This window comes from Neomonachus schauinslandi, chromosome 10 (assembly GCF_002201575.2).
Source record: "Neomonachus schauinslandi chromosome 10, ASM220157v2, whole genome shotgun sequence".
Classification (NCBI taxonomy): domain Eukaryota; kingdom Metazoa; phylum Chordata; class Mammalia; order Carnivora; family Phocidae; genus Neomonachus; species Neomonachus schauinslandi.
This window is the reverse complement of record NC_058412.1, coordinates 73,004,369-73,020,851: the sequence shown is the minus strand read 5'-3', so window position 1 is coordinate 73,020,851 and position 16,483 is coordinate 73,004,369. Positions and strand designations below refer to the sequence as shown.

Genomic DNA, 16,483 nt, shown 5'->3' with positions numbered 1-16,483 from the left:
GTGAGTGAATGAATGAAGACAGAGGGGAAGGAGGTGAGCACATTTCCTGCTTCAGTGAAATCCCTGTTGCCCAGTGGTTGTCTGTGTTCACATGTGTGCTTTCCTTCAGAACATGGGCTTGGGGGCTTGCCCTCCCCTTTCTCCCTGGGCCCCTCCCTCAGTGACCACCATCCCACTGTCTGGCCATCACCATGTTTCCCCTCACTTTATACTCTGGGGCTCTCCCTATCTTAACAGCGTGTGATTCTTTCACGTGTTCTTCCTACAAAGCACGAAGTAGCTTCAGTTTTATTTTAGTAAGTGAACAGAGTCCTGGCTCTGCCACGAAGACAGAACAGCTCCTTCTGAAAGTGAAGAAGAGAAAGACGAAAACCGCTTCTAGTAAATTTGAGATGCTAATCTTGAAATGCCCCCAGTGCTCTTCTGACGAGATTCCACACAGAATAAAACACGCAGACAACTGCCAACCTCAGCCCTCAGGCCTCTCCGATCCCCCTTGTGTGACTCTCTGGGAAGGCGTAGACAGCACGGGGTCGTCTCTCCCGGGGAATTAATTGCTGTTTCCTCTTTCCTGTTTTGAACAGAAAGTTTCTTTATTGTGTGGGTACAGCATGTAGAACATATTCTTTGGCATCACATAAATATTTACTTCATATTTAAAACTCATGTCATGAAGCATTTATTCCACTTGAAAATATTATAACCTATTTTCCTCATGGCGAAGAAAAATAAAAGGCATTGCTCCTTTGGTTTTTAGTACCTAGTTTTTGGGGTTTTTTTCTTTTTTTCTTTTTTTTGGTTTGGTTTTCCTTCCACTTGTCTTGCATTTTTTCACCAGTAAGTCCATAAAATCAAGCCAGAGAATTATTGAGAGGGAAAATTAACTCCTCAGAGATGGAGTGGCAAAGGTTCTCATCTCGCTTCTGTTAGGAGCTCTCCCCAAGCCATAACCACCATTGGCTGGAATATCGTGGTAATTCTTTGCTTTGTTAGTGGAGACCTAGTCTGTCAAGGACCAGAGAACAATAATTGAGAGAGTGGTCATGGGCCATCCCTCGTGGTAGGGAGTCTGTGCCCAGAACGATGCCTGGCATCCAGTATCTACAGAGTAAACATTTTTAGATGGACAGTTTATTTTATACCCTTCAGAAATTTTCAATGTGTATTTTCGCTCATATATTGTTTGAGTATATTTATCTTTTTCTCATTTTATATACATACAATACACACGTTTCTTAATTTTCCTATTTATTATTTCTCGGTGGACTTAGCATATCTACTTTTTTAAAACGGCAGCATTAAATTCTATTCTGTGGGTGTATCATGAACTAATCGGCCCCCTTTAGCTTCCTTTTCCAAGTCTCTGGATGAGAGCGGAGGTGGATGTGTGAAGAGGTGGGTGGGCAGCAGTGGGAGTTGACTTCCATACAGTCGGGTACAGGTGGGACCCAGGCTGTTCCGCCATCCTTGGGAGGCAGGACCGGATGGGCCAGGGTGGGAGTTCCTGAACCGACATTGACTGTTTGTTAGCTGTATGACCTTCAACAAATCAGTTATTTAAGCTCTTGAAGGCTTGGTTTCTTTGTAAGTCGAGAATAATAACCACTCCATGGTATCAGAGGATGTATGTAAGTTGCCTATATATCTCATGTATTTGAAACAGCACCTCCCGTATATGTAATAGTACCTCATGTATATGTAACAACACCTCATGGATATGTAAGAGCTCCTCATGGATATGGAACAGCACCTCCTACATATACCTCATGTATATGTAACGGCACCTCATGTGTACAGAATAGTATTTCATGGATGTAAGGTGCTTAGAATGGTACCCAGCACATGGCAGGGGCCCATAAATTGTAGCTGTTATTTTTCAGCTTCTGAATATCTCAGGTTTGACAGTTTCTTAGACAAAAAATACCAGGATGGTTGAACTGTTTTCTTCGTGTTGTGAAATTACCTGCCTTTGAGGACTGGCTTCATTCTTTGCTTGGATTCTAAGAAAAGCCTTCTGAGGAGGTCCCCAGCCTTTTCTCAAATCAGTTATGTTTCTTACTGTTTTGTTCTCAAACTGAGTCAGTATTCCTTGCCCAGCCCAATCTTCCTGGCAGTTTGCCAAGTCTGAAGATGGAGTTGTTTTTCTAAAGCCCCTAATGGATGGGGTGGGGAGAGAGAATGCTGACTCTCTTTTGCTCATAGGGACAGGTGTGGAACATCTGGAGGCAGCTGGGCCCCCACAGGGTGGGGCAATTGGGGGTGTCATGCAGGGTTTGCAGGGCAGGGGGTGAGGCTGTTTCACTCCCCCCTCAGTAAGGAGGTGTCGTGTTGGCACCAGGAAGAAAGAGAAAGAAGCATACCAGTTTGGGGTTTAGGCTGAGCCGCTGCATCACCCTCTCTTGATAGATAGAAAAGCAGAAACCCAAAGAGATTGAATGCATTGGTCTAGAACATAAAGGAAGTTTGGGGCAAAGGCAACATTTGTCTGATCTCCTAGTGCCTAGTTCAACCATATTGGCAGAAAGAGGTCAAAAGAGGGAGGTCAGAAAAAATAAAGAAGACCCCACAGCATACTTGCTTGTGGAAAAATCCCTGTGTGCCCTGAACATCAAGGGGAGGTGACTGTCCTGTGGTGAGGAATGACAATGGTACCCAGAGGCTGCCGGTCATGCATATTGGTCAGCCTGGTCCGGGCTTTCTGGGTCCAGGGTCTTGGACAGGGTCGATCCTTGGGTTTGGCCGTCCTTGCTACCTACATACCCTGGAAGGAAGTGCTGGGATGCAGGAGTTCATAAGCCGGGCCTGTTAGAAAGTCCCTGCCAGATATTCTTAAACTGAAAGATACCCTGAGAGTGTGGAGGTGAAGGGTGTTTGTCGCCTCATGTAGGAAATGGTGTTCAGTCCTGTCAGGTCAGCTCCCTTTTTGTGCAAGAGGAGGTGAGGCGGGGTGAGGGAGGAGATGGCGGAGCAGGGAGACCCTCGATGATCAGACTGGCATAGGATTTAGTTTCCGGAGCTGCCTCTCCCTTTGTCTGCCGGAGTTCCTCTGGCTGAGATGCGGTGGTCTCAGCCCAGGGAAAAGGGGCCTGGTGAGGTTGCAGAGTCGTTAACTCCAAGATGTGGGCTCTTGCTGCTGCTTCCGCCACCTGCCTGCAACCTGGGGTAGATTCTTCTGTGCCTCGGGGCCGTAAGATACTCATTGGGTAAGAGCTCCCAGGAGTTTGAAGTTGATAGAGTAATGGAACCAAGCAGGCAACATGCCTGGAATGTTGTTAGAGGCTGAGGTAACAGAGGATCTCATAATTGCTCCAGAGGACATTTCTGCTTCACTTTATGCCTTGGCAAACTCTTGTCATTCTAGCTGACAAATCTTCATTTCCACAGAAAGTCTCACAAAAGTTATCCAGCTTTTAGTGGGTCCCTCCCTGACTTGAGGTCACTCCTTATGCTGCATGGCTGATGCACCCATAAAACAAAGGATCTGGAAAGGGCCCGATGGGCTCTCTGGGAGGAAAGCCAGCCTGAGTTTTGCGTCTGAGGCTGCTTCAAAAGAAGGGTTGCACCAGGTGGGCGTAGCGGGGGGCATCCAGTGACTGCAGTGAGCATCCTTCAGAGCGGGCGTAGGGGGGCCAGGTCGGGGTAGCTCTTCCCTCAGTCCAGAAGCACTGGCAGCTTCGAGCTGATGAAATTTGTCCTGTCCCCCTTTCCACCGCAACACCTAGTGCCCTCTCCTTGTTCATGCCCAGTAGCCCTCCACCTTCCACAACACGAAGGACACTTAGGCACAGAGAACTGCTTTTAAAAGTCACTAAAGAGCATTAGAGAACATTGTTTTCAAATACGACAGACAGTACACAAACCCATCATCCTAGTAGAGCATAATAATTCTTTTATGTTACCTTCAATCTGCAAGTATGTTTTACACAGGTTTGTGTTCTTGCACATTCTGTTTTTACCGTATTATATCACATTTCTGTATGTGCCTACTTGGTCTTAACCCACCATTTTTAACTTGCTGTAGATGTAATATAATTTGTCAGACCATTCTCTTAATGTTAGACAGTCTGGTTACTTCTGTTTATTGGCCAAAATAAATAGCAATGTGGGTACATCTATAAGTATATAGCTATTAGTTTCTGTTTAATTATTGACTTAGAGGGAATCCCAAATTTAAAGGATGTGACTCTTTTCTGTGGTGTTTGCTATTATTATAGTATTATTTCTGGAAATGTTACATCACATTGCACATGTATAATATGGATCATACCATTTTAAAACAAATTTGTTTATCAGGTATTAAGTGGTAAGTCGGTGGTATGTCAAGACTGCTCTTTGCATTTTAAAAATTCCTAAAAGAGTGAATATTGTATAATTCCTATAAATTTTACATTCATGTCATTTACACAGTTATTTCTAGGGATCTTGATGGATATATTTGGATTTGTTGATACTTAGACCTCTGTGGTATTCTTGCCATTTAATGTGAAACTAATGGAGAGGAATGAGACAAATCCAGGTTGTGGAACATTCCATAAGACAACATCCTCGACTCTTCATAAATGTATCATAAAAAGGAAACAAAGCTGTTCTAGATTGAGAAGGCTAAAGAGACATGGCAACTAAATGCAAAGCAGGAGCTCTAAGTAGCTTCCGAAAAAATTTAAAGCCACAATTATAAAGGGCATTTTGGGGACGGTTGGAGAAATTTAAATATGAACTATTAGATAATGTCAATGTTTAAGTTTCTTGACTCTGATAACTTTGGTTATGTAAGAGAATGGTTTTGTTCTTAGGAGATGAGGCTGATATATTTCAGGGTAAGGGTGTCACTGTGTTTGCAACCTTCAAATGGTTTAGTCAAACTATATATGTTTGTATCATGTTTTATATTACATATTAATAATTATAACATGATCATGTTATAATATTAATTATATTGTAATTACACTGTTCATGATATAAATAAATGTAACATATTATTAGCCTATATAAGTATAGAAATTATAGAAATTATTTACAATGTATTTAATATATGCTATATTGGTTTTTATATCCACATCTATATACATTTATAAATTTATCTGTCACATTCAAACCACACACTCACATACACACATGCATGGGATGCATTACCCCATAGGAACTGCATTTTAATGGAGACCCTTGACAGCAGCAGAAAATGCTGAAGGGATCTGTTTCTGCTGGTGATTCCAGGCCCCGGCAGGGAGGTTCTGTGGGGCTGGGGAACCCTGGGGCTCCCCTCAAGATCTAGGCATGTGGGTGACAGGCACAAAGATGCTCTGGCTGGACCCTTGGCTCCCCTGTCCGGAGGAATGGGGGATGGGAGTATTTTCACCAACTAGGGACCCCGTCCCCTTTCCCCTCTCCCCTGTCCTGCTGCTTGGCACATGGAGGGCAGGGAGGTTCCCATGGGGGGCATGAGGTTTACCTGCGTTTCCCTCTCCTGTAGCCTTCTGTTTCCCCACATCTTTGACGTCAAATCTCTCTTACAAGGCAGTGCACATGCGCTCTGGGGCAGGAATTACAGAACCTTTTGGGGAAGTTCAGTCAGATAATCAGACCCCACTTAAGGGGAGTTATTCTTGGCTCTCTAACCTGCTCCCAGGACCGCCCCCTCACCCCCCACAGGTGGTAAGCAGCTTCTCTCCAGGTGTGAGTACACACGACCGAGAGGTCTTTAAATGTCAGTTAAATTAACGGGTTTCTGTGTTAACGTATTAAATCAAAGTAAATAGAGTTTAGACCTTCGATTTGGTTGCTGGTCACTTCTGTAAAAAGTTGAGAAATCAGGCCCTCAGGGACACCTGTAACCCCCGTTCCAGCAGGACTCTCTTGAGAAAACTAGATTGGACTCCTCAGCAGTTTCACTGAAAATGCAACTTCCCAGGATCAAGTGACTAGTAAATTTGAGGGATTTATAAACCAAATTGCACCTTAAATGCATGAGGGGGCTGACTTACCCTTTAAATGTGACCCGTGGTGAATCCGGTGAAGGCAGTTAGTTGAATGCCCATCCTCGGGCCTCAGCTGCCCAGGCCTGGGGATTGGGGTCTGGATTTTTGTAGATCAGGTTTGTAGCAAGGAAAGGCTACTGAATAGATTTATTTTTTAAATTACCATATTTTTTCTGCTTCTAAAAATGGTAGAATATTCTGGATATAGTGAAAAATGGGCAGCAGAAATGAAAGTCACCCATCATTGCACAAATGGGTGATGATGACCAGATTTCTGTGTGTGTGTGTGTGTGTGTACATGTCTCTGTATTAAACAGAGCTGGGATGTCCCCATGAGAATTTGGTCAGCTGGGCCTTGGTCCCTAGGTTGTGGAAAGGTGGGAGGTGGGTTTTCCATACTCCATCTCTTTCCATGTCAGAGACTTTTTGAAATAATAAGCACCTGTTCAAAAGGGGACCCAGGTGGGCTGGGGGTGGGCGAAGAGAGGGGCGGCAGGCAGACGCCCGTCTAGGTCGTCAGGGTCTGTGCTGGGGATCAGCAGCTCTGCCTGTCTGCTTGGAGGCTGCTTCCCCCTAAAACCCCTCACTGGGCATGTGCTCCCCATTCTTGCTTTTCTCCTCCTCGTTTTACGTCCCTCCACCCTGACCCTGTCCTCACTGACAGACTGCCCTTGGATCCTACAGCTGCTGGGCTCACACAGGTGCCCTCTAGTGCAGGGAACCTTATTTCCAAAGAGATCCAGGAGGAACGACATTCCTCCCCACCCCAAGACTGACACTGTCATGGAGGCATGTCAGGTGTGGGGGATGCTTGGGGGGCACTTTCAGCTCCAGTGCATTTTCAGCTGCGCCATGTGGGCGACCTTCCAGGGTCTGCCCTAGTGCTGGGAACCAGGCCTGCCTTCCCTGCCCTCGGAGAAGCCAGAGAACAGCTCAACTCTTGCATTTGAGAGCCCCTCAGATGAGCACTTTGGGACCTTGCTGTCGGGAGAGTGGGCTGTCCCCCAGAGCAGCGGGTGGACCATGTTAGCGGTGACTTCTCCCCTGCTCTCTGGGTTAGAAGCTGGGCCCCACCGCTTAGTAGCTGTGTTAACAGAAACACGTTATATAAACTCTCTATTCCTCAATTTGCACACCTGTGAAGTGGGGATACGATCAGTACCCTTTAAGAAGGGCAGCTGTACTACTGGGTATTTACCCCAAAGATACAAATGTAGTGATCCGAAGGGGTACTTGCACCCCGATGTTTATAGCAGCAATGTCCACAATAGCCAAACTGTGGAAAGAGCCAAGATGTCTATCGACAGATGAATGGATAAAGAAGATGTGGTGTATATATACAATGGAATATTATGCAGCCATCAAAAGGAATGAGATCTTGCCATTTGCAACAATGTGGATGGAACTGGAGGGTGTTATGCTGAGTGAAATAAGTCAATCAGAGAAAGACATCTATCATATGACCTCCCTGATATGAGGAATTCTTAATCTCAGGAAATAAACTGAGGGTTGCTGGAGTGGGGGGTGGGGTGGGAAGGATGGGGTGTCTGGGTGATAGACATTGGGGAGGGTATGTGCTATGGTGAGCGCTGTGAATTGTGCAAGACTGTTGAATCACAGATCTGTACCTCTGAAGCAAATAATACATTATATGTTTAGAAAAAAAAAAAAGATAGGAGGAGGGGAAGAACGAAGGGGGGGAAATCGGAGGGGGAGATGAACCATGAGAGACGATGGACTCTGAAACACAAACTGAGGGTTCTAGAGGGGAGGGGGGTGGGAGGATGGGTTAGCCTGGTGATGGGTATTAAAGAGGGCACGTTCTGCATGGAGCACTGGGTGTTATGCAGAAACAATAAATCATGGAACACTACATCAAAAGCTAATGATGTAATGTATGGTGAGTAACATAACAATATAAAAAAAAAAAAAGAAGAAGGGTGGCTGTAAGGATTCTGTGAGCACCTGCCGCAGAGTGAGCCCTCAGTAAGCGTTAGCTGTGAATCTCATTGTATTAGTCTGCTTGGGCTGCCGTAACAAAATACCACAGACAGAGTGGCTTCAACAGCGGAAATTTCTCTCTCCTAGTTCTGGAGGCTGAAAGTCTGAGATCAAGGTGCCAGCACGGTTAGGTGAGGGCTCCCTTCCTGCCTTGTAGATGCCCACCTTCTCTCTGTGTCCTCATAAGACAGTGAGTGAGCTCGGGTCACTTCCTCTTTTCGTAAGAGCACTAACCCCATCCTGGGAACCCCACTGTCACGACTGTGTCACATTGGTAGGTAGCGCATCACCATGTGAATGGCGGGGGGGGGAGGGGAACAAACATTCAGACCATAACAATCATCATTATCATTTTTGTTGTCATTTATTAGTGCTCTTGCAGGGCTTTCTGAGGCTTGGGGCAACCTCTGATGTGGACTGAAGGAAGCAGTGAGGACAGTCCTTTTGTCTTCAGGGAGGTCTTATAGTCCATGGTGGTGGGTCTTGAGTCTTCTGGAAAGCCGCTTTCACAGTGTTAGGTTTCCCTCTCCTTTAGACCTTCAGGAAAAGGTTCCCGGTTGTCCTAGTCTGGAAGGGGGGAAGGAAGAAAAGTCAGGTTTCTCTGAGCCGGGCAGCTGGGTACAGACTCCACAGCGTCCTGTGGTGTCAGCACTATTTACCCCATTTCCAGAGGGCCAGGCCCTCAGAGGCTCCAAACAAGGACACACCGGCTGGCTAAGGCCACGCTACTGAGAAGCTGCAATAAAATGTGAACCTTGAGCCTTTTGATCCCACACCCTTGCAATGTGCAGCCGGTACTGGGGGGAAAGGAGCAGCCACACCCGGAGCAGGACTGGGATCGGGATGAATTTGGGGGTGCCACTGGTACGGGAAGTGGCAGCCCGGTCTGGGCCTTCCTCCCTCACAGGGTGCGAGTGGTGAGGCTCAGACCCCGGAGTCCCTCAGCCAGGGGATGCTGCCCCCACGCCGCTCCCACTCGAGGCGCTGGGAGTGGGGTAGGAGGTCTCTTCCCAGGTGCGCTAACTCAGACTGTTTTCTTCTCTGCTCTTGTCCTTCCCCAGCCCCTAAAGACAATGAAGAGCGCGTGTTCAGGGAGCGCATGCGGCCCAGGAAGCGGCAGGGGGCCGTCAGGCGCAGGGTCCACCAGGTCAACGGCCACAAGTTCATGGCCACCTACCTTCGGCAGCCCACCTACTGCTCCCACTGCAGAGATTTTATCTGGTAAGGCCCTCTCTCCCAGGAACCTCTAGCTAGGCCTTCCCTGAGGTGAGAAGTGGGGGAGGGGGTGTAGGAGAATAGAAACTTTATTTTTAAAGGGCTGATGGGCTTTATTTCTTCTTTACTTGATTGCAGAAGACTTTTCTGGAAGGCTAAGTGAGTGTTTAGTGCCTGGGGGGGTTAAATGGAAAGAATGGTGACTTTATACATAGGATCATATCATATATCATGTTTAATGAGTTAATATTTTATAACCAACAGTAGTATATTGTGATGTATTTTTTTTAAGAATCCTTATCTTTTAGAGACACAAGCTTAATTATTTAGAAATGAAATAATGTGATGTCTGGGATTTGTTTAAAAATGATCTGGAAGAGGGCGCCTGGGTGGCTCAGTTGTTGAGCTTCTGCCTTCGGCTCAGGTCATGATCTCAGGGTCCTGGGATCGAGCCCCACATCGAGCTCCCTGCTCAGCGGGAAGCCTGCTTCTCCCTCTCCCACTCCCCCTGCTTATGTTCCCTCTGTGTCTCTCTCTGTCAAATAAATAAATAAAATCTTTAAAAAAAAAATGATCTGAAGGGAGGGTAGAGAGGCTAGGGATAGAGATGAAATAAGACCAGCCATATATTAATCATTGTGAGAGCTGGGTGATAGGTCCCTTACCTTTATCTCCTTGTTTTTGTATACATCTGAATTTTTCCATTATAAAGCTTAAAAAAATACTTGATTGCCAGTATCTGTAATTCAAAGCAGTTCCTAATAACTGTTAGAATGGTGGTACTACTAGGATGCCCAGATTTCAGAGGAGTGAGAGAGCAGTCTTGGCTGGAGTGCTCAGGGAGGGCTTCCTGGAGGAGGTGGCATTTCTCCTTTCATGATGACTAGGATTTTGATAGGCAAAGACAGGTAGGTTGTAGGCCTTTTTGGGAGGTGGAGAAGGACAAGGAGCACCGGCCTTGGGTATCAGAGGGGGAATTTAAATGAATGCCTACCATGTGCCAGGTTCTTTCTTAGGCATTGAAAATATCTAATTAAATCATTCCAGTGTCCTACAAGCTATGTATTTTTAAGCTATTCCACTAACAACAGTACTGAGACTCAGAAAGGAAAACAAGACTCGTGTGACGTCCTCCAGCTAGGAAGTGTCAGAGACTCAGTTCCACCCCTGGTGAGCCCAACTGAAAGCTTTTCCTGACCTCCCACCAGCCTTTCTGGCAACCTCTCTGAGCTCTTGAACTTTGCCAACACACTTGGATCCTGTGGTGGAGAATGAGTGAGGCCAGTCTGCAGCACAAACCAAGCCAGGGACCATTTGAATTAGGGTTTGAATTGCCAAGGTGTCCAGGAGTGGCTTGTCTTGTCCTCATGGTTTTCCACAACTAGTCACTGAGGTTGGCATGGACATCTGAGGCGGTGCAGCTCAGAGCACCCTCAACGTGACGGAAGCAGACGGAATGCCCCTCTCCCACCACAGATAGATCTCACCCCCAGGGGCTGCTCCACTCTCTGACCTCCGTTTTCTGTATTTCCATCATGAGTGGTGTGTTTGGAGGGAGTAGGTTGTGAAAGCTGAGATTTATGGATTCAGATCTCCTCTCAGCCCATGGAGAACACCACTGGGTTCTTGGCTTCCTGCGGCACAGGCCCCCGGTGACGTCTGGCTGCTCCCACTGGGCTGGAAATGGCAGATTGCCCCCTGGCCAGTTGGCGGTGGTGCTGACAGGGCCCAGGCCAGGTTGGTTGGATTGCTCTGTGTCCACGTTGACCCTAATCCTGCCCCAGGGGAGCCTACACCTGCCAGGGAAGGAATCTCTGCCATTGGCCTTGACCAAACAGTACATTGAACCCCTAGGCCTGGCCACAGGCTGACCTAGAGCCCTTGACTGCTTCAGGAATACCCAGGGAATGTGCCTGTAAGCAATAGCCCTCCTGCGTGATTGCCCACAAGGAAGGGCACATTCAACTAATCAAGACCCGCCTTGAGCAAGCAGTTTTTGTGGCTTTCCAAAACACTAATGGCCCCACTGGAACGGCTGTTGGTCTAGGAAACCAAGCCCTGACATTGACCAGGCCTTGTGCCCGTTCCAAGCACTGAGTCTACCCTCTGTTGTCTCTGAAGGAGACATTTTTTTTTTTTTTAAGATTTTATTTGTTTACATGAGAGAGAGAGCACGAGCGGGGGTAGGGGCAGAGGGAGAAGCAGGCTCCCCGCTGAGCAGAGAGCCAAACTCAGGGCTCGATCCCAGGACTGCGGGATCACAACCTGAGCTGAAGGCAGATGCTTAACTGACTGAGCCACCCAGGCGTCCTGAAGGAGTCATTTTAAGACACTCTGCAAGCAGGAGTGAAATCCCACTGCTACCTGGATTCGTCTACTCGGTGCATCGTGGTTCATGGCCAGAATGGGGTGGCTTTGTGTGGTTTTTGACCTACTAAAATTTATTAAAAGGTTGTATTCTTCTTTTCAGGGGTGTCATAGGAAAGCAGGGATACCAATGTCAAGGTAAGAGGCATCGTATGAACTAAATGCTTGGGGCCCACAGGTCTGTCCAGATCAGTGACACTCCTAGGAGGCGTGTGCCGGGTTTGATGACATTTAGAGCCTCTATACATACAGTTTGCATGCTCCGTTCCCTCTCTGAGAAGCAAGACCCTGCTTTTTTTTATCCCTGCTTGGCCATGGCTCCTGTATCCATATATGGCAGTACCTTGTGGGTACCTGTCTCCGGCTGTCCCAGGGGTCTCTGCACCTTTCCCAGTGATCCGCAACCATTCAAGACCCTTCGAAGGCCCCTCTCTGCCCTGAGCCAGGCTCCGTGAATCCTGTCAGCCCCCTCCCTCTCTCGCTCCCTGAAGAAGTTCCCTCATCTGCTCGGTTCATTCCTATCACTGTGGTCCTTGCTGATTCTCTCTCTCTCTTTTTTTTTTTTTTTTTTTGGTCTCTACTGTGAAATCATTAGCTCTTCACCGTTTAAGACTCACTTGAAATTATTGCAGTTTGTTTGTTTTCAGTTCTTTGACTAAAATGCAAGGTCAGGTTGTCCAGGATTGGAGGGTGGATGGGTGCTGTGGTCAGGGTTTCTCTGTGGGTAGAGCTGGGAGGCCGTTCCATCTCCTCACCCAGCCCCTGGTTAAGTTGGGGCTCACCCCTGGGGGACCTGAGTAGGTTCTGTCAGACATGGCCATGTCCTTGAGGTAGCCTGTGTGCAAAGAGTTGCTTACCTCTTCGGCCGCCGCTGCTCACACTGCCCCAGGACACTGAAGACAGGATAAAAATGTTTTAAGAACTCCTGTGCCACAGAACACCCATTCTCCCGCCAGCTCTGACGTGATGTGGCCTGGAGAACAGCACTGCTGCGGTGCCTTTAATAGACCCACTTCACAGAAGGGAAACCGTTCCCTGACCTTGGCATCCAGAAGCGGGGCAATTGATCAGTACTTCTGGAACTAGAGAAAACTGCTGATGCCCTCTGGGTATAAGTGGTACATTCTCCTGCAGAGCATCGAGGAAACCCTAATGGCCCTGATGGCATGGTGTTCTGAAATGACTTAGCCTGCCGGGCCTCAGCCAGGGTCTTTCTGTAAGACTTGGGGACAGGAGGGGCGTGGCTCCCCACGTCCCTCCACTGAGACCCGAATCTCAGGGTGGAAGCGTTCTGTCCCCACTTGTCGCTCAGCCTTCCCATTTTTGCTGTTTCAGTTTGCACTTGCGTGGTCCACAAGAGATGCCATGAGCTCATAATTACGAAGTGTGCTGGATTAAAGAAACAGGAAACTCCCGATGAGGTAAATATTTATAACATTGAAATTCGGGGCTTTCTTCCCTGCCAATTCCTCACTCCCCACCCCGCCTCCTCCGTGGTTCCTAAGAAACTCCTTATCTCTCTGAGATGCCCTGGCTTTCTCTGTTGTGTTGATCAAAGTTAAGGGAGTTGTCCACAGTGGTGTAATGAACGACCGTGGCTCAGATTCCGTGTCATGTCTGTGGCTATTAGGCCAAGAGCTGCGCGATCCCAGAGCTAAAGCCCGCGAGGAAAATGTGAATCGCTTTATGTCATTATCTCCTTGGAAGAGTGACGTCGCTAAGTGACCTGTCACTGGCTCCACGCCGCTCATAGACAGGGAGAGAGACACAACACACAAGCGGGAGCCTTGTCTTTATGAGGTGATGGTGGAACGGAGAGGAATTAGCAAAACCAAGAAACCCTCAGGAAGCGGGAGTAACCACAGTAGTAATACCAGCCGACATTCATGGGGTCCTTACCGCGTGTTGATTGAAGTACTTCGTCAGACAGTATTTCATCTCAAAACGGCCTTAACGAGAGCTATGTGATGATCATCTTCATTTTGCAACAGGGAGAGCGGAAGCACAGAGAGGTCACGTTAGCTTGCCCCAGATCACACAGCTAGGGTATGGGAGAGCCATATTCACACCCGGCAGTCTGTTCCATAGAGTCTGAGCCCTTGACCGCTGGACTTCGTTGTCTCTTTTTCTTCCAACCTGGTATCGGCTTGACTCCTAGGGGAGCCGCTAGGGGTAAGGAAGCAAGACAGTTCACCAGTGAAGATGGGTTTCTCCTAACTGAGCGATTGGGAGGAGAGTGTGAGGGTGGGTGTTACCTGTGTTCACAGCAGTGGATTTCAAAGGCCTGCTTTGAATTCTTGGTGAAATAGATAAGTACTGTATAATCATGGGGCATTAGAGTAAGGGGGGTCAGAGAGACGCTAGGTAAGTTTAGAATCAGGTGGATTTATAATTCGGCTTCCAAAAGGAGTAACTTACAGGACCTCTACTACTTAAAGATAATTCACGCAAGTGGCATCTTGGCATCCGAAGTATTTCCTATCTTTTATCTCCTTTCGCTTTCACACAGTCTCTGGAAAGCAGTGAGGGACACGGCCTGGATGGAACTTTCCATGTCCCTGAGGGGGCAGGCAGCCCAGGGCACCGGAGTTGTTTGCTGGGCTCTGCTGTCATGGTGGGAAACTGCAGATGCTCGCCACCTGGGCCTCCTGGCTTCTGGGCCAGGGTTCAGACCCAAGTACATTGTCACGCTTGCTACTTGGACAAGGAAAGGAAAGGCAGGTGGCTGGCTTGCTGTCTGTCTCCATTCTGTCCTGTGGACATTCTCTGAGCGCTTCCTCTGTGCCAGATACTGTGCCACGTCCCACGGAAATAAAAGAGGAGCACACGATTCCTTCCCTTCAGAATCTCTCGGGTTTCTCCCACTGCGAGCCCTCACCGGTTTCTAAAGCTCTGCCATATCCCTTGGAGGGAAAAGTCCCAAATGAGTCCATGCCCTGCAGGTTAGAGGGTTGAGGTGGGAAATACCCCTGAACAGCTGAATCTGTGACCGAGTGCTTTCTGATGGCCTTTCCTGGCCTGTTGGCAGCGCATAGAAGTCACCAGCGAGGTGTGTGCCCAAACGTAGCATGTGTCCCAAGGGAGAGAAATTGGCAAGGATTGAGGATGGGGGCTGTGGATTTCTCTGCCTTTTGGAATTATTGCCTGTCCTGGGCTCGCAGGGCCAGGCTCCCGGAGCATTGGTGTACCCCCGGCGGGTGGCGGGGGTGGCGATGGACGAGCCCTCTGCCGGGTCCTGCACGGCTGGGGAGCCTCCTTTGAGCTCCTTTCTTCCTGTAACTCCTGCCTGTGCACACATGCATGCACACCCCAGATACACGGAGCTCTAAGCACCGGGTATCTAATGTCTTCCTGTTATTAGATGCTCTGGAACTTTGCACCACGAGCACCCAGCTGATGTTCTCTCCCTGCTTGGTGCCTGTGGGTTAGCGCTGGGGACACGCCTTTCCCCGTGCTTCCAGTGTGGTGACCCCAGAAGGCTCTCCTTTGTGTCACCTTCCTCCCTTCTTTTCCTGACCTTCCAGTTCTGTCTTTCTGCTCTTTTCTTCCTTCTCATGACCTCTGCGTTGGTCTCACTCGCCCCTGTTTCCGGGTCTTCGCCGCAGAGCGGTGTGTGCACGTGGGTCCCTGCATGCATGCGGCCCTTGTGCTTGTTCTTACAGCCTCCGATTCTGTGGCTCTTGGGTGCTCCCTGTCCTCCTCCCACCATTCTCCAATACCTTAGAGTCCTTGGTGTTCCCAGCTGAGGGTCACACAGCTCTCCCCGAACCTCCGAGTTCCTGGACACTCCCAACCTCTTCACCTTTCTCTGTCACCCATATCCCTGTGAGGCTCTTCCTGGGACCCCCGAGTCTGTCCTCAGTGTGGGTCCATCACATCTTCAGCATTTGCAGGAAAAGAATGGGTACAATGATCCATACCCTTCAGGGTGATCAGGCAGACGTAGAGAAGGAGACCCAGAAAGGGGGACCATGCCGACGACCCCTTGCTTCCGTGTGTCTCGTCCCCCTCACAGCCCTGTGATGTTAGGTGGGACGAGGCTGCCATCCTTGTTTGCCAAATCAGGAATCCAAAGCCCCAAGAAGTCAGGAAACTCCCGAGACCTCACATGTGGTTGGTGGCAGACCCAGGCCAACAGATCAGAATACCCAGACCCCCCCCTCCCCCCACCCTCCCGGTCCTTCCCCATCCACCTTACCACCTTCTCTTTACTCCTTTTAAATAATCCCTAAGTGACAGCATGGTGGTGAAAAGGCCTGGGCTCTGAATTCACACTCGTGGGCATCAAATTCTGCCTCTGCTGCTCATCAGCTTACAGGAGTGCTTCTTAATCTCATTGTGCCTCAGTTTCCCCAGCTATAAACTCAGGCCAACAGTGGCACCTGCCCCGCAGGGTGCTGGGGAGGTTTAACTGCGATGGTGGTGCCTGGCCTGTGGGCAGTACCCACACCTTCCTGCCCTTAGTGCTCACCGCTCTGGATTAGCAGTCTTCACCACAATTATTGTCTGTCCTAACTGATGACCTGCAGTTTCCACAGCTGTGCTGGGCTTTTAGGGCGTTTATAGAATCTGTCCACCATCAAGCTGCTGAAAGAGAGCCCGGTGCGGCCTCCAGGCACAAAGCAGCACTGAGAAACACACGGTGACATCTCATAAACAGCCAAAATGTGAGGAGCAAATTGAGTGCTGTGTGCCATGAGAGGTGGAAGCCCGCGGGCCTGGCCTCTCAAGGTCCAACAGAGAGGCGGAGAATGAGCTAAGGGCATCAGGGGCAAAGGCCCCGGGAGCTTCTCTGCACCTGGTTTCTCGGGGCAGCTTTCAGAGCCGAGCTCCGACCTGTCCCCTTCAGTGGCCAGGCCTTCTGGGAAAGCCGGCCTGTAGGAGCTCTGGCCGTAAGCAGGCCACGGTGTGAGCGAGCTTGGCAG

General features: G+C 48.8%; 1 protein-coding gene across 1 annotated transcript in view; it reads left to right on the top strand.

The window, feature by feature from the left end:
• PRKCE (protein kinase C epsilon) overlaps window positions 1-16,483 on the top strand; it is a 483,114-nt gene that overhangs the window by 300,051 nt on the left and 166,580 nt on the right. The window contains exons 3-5 of the mRNA XM_021701128.1: window positions 9,038-9,197; window positions 11,662-11,696; window positions 12,894-12,979. Coding sequence (XP_021556803.1) covers window positions 9,038-9,197; window positions 11,662-11,696; window positions 12,894-12,979 — 281 coding nt within the window. The remainder of the gene's footprint in view (window positions 1-9,037; window positions 9,198-11,661; window positions 11,697-12,893; window positions 12,980-16,483) is intronic.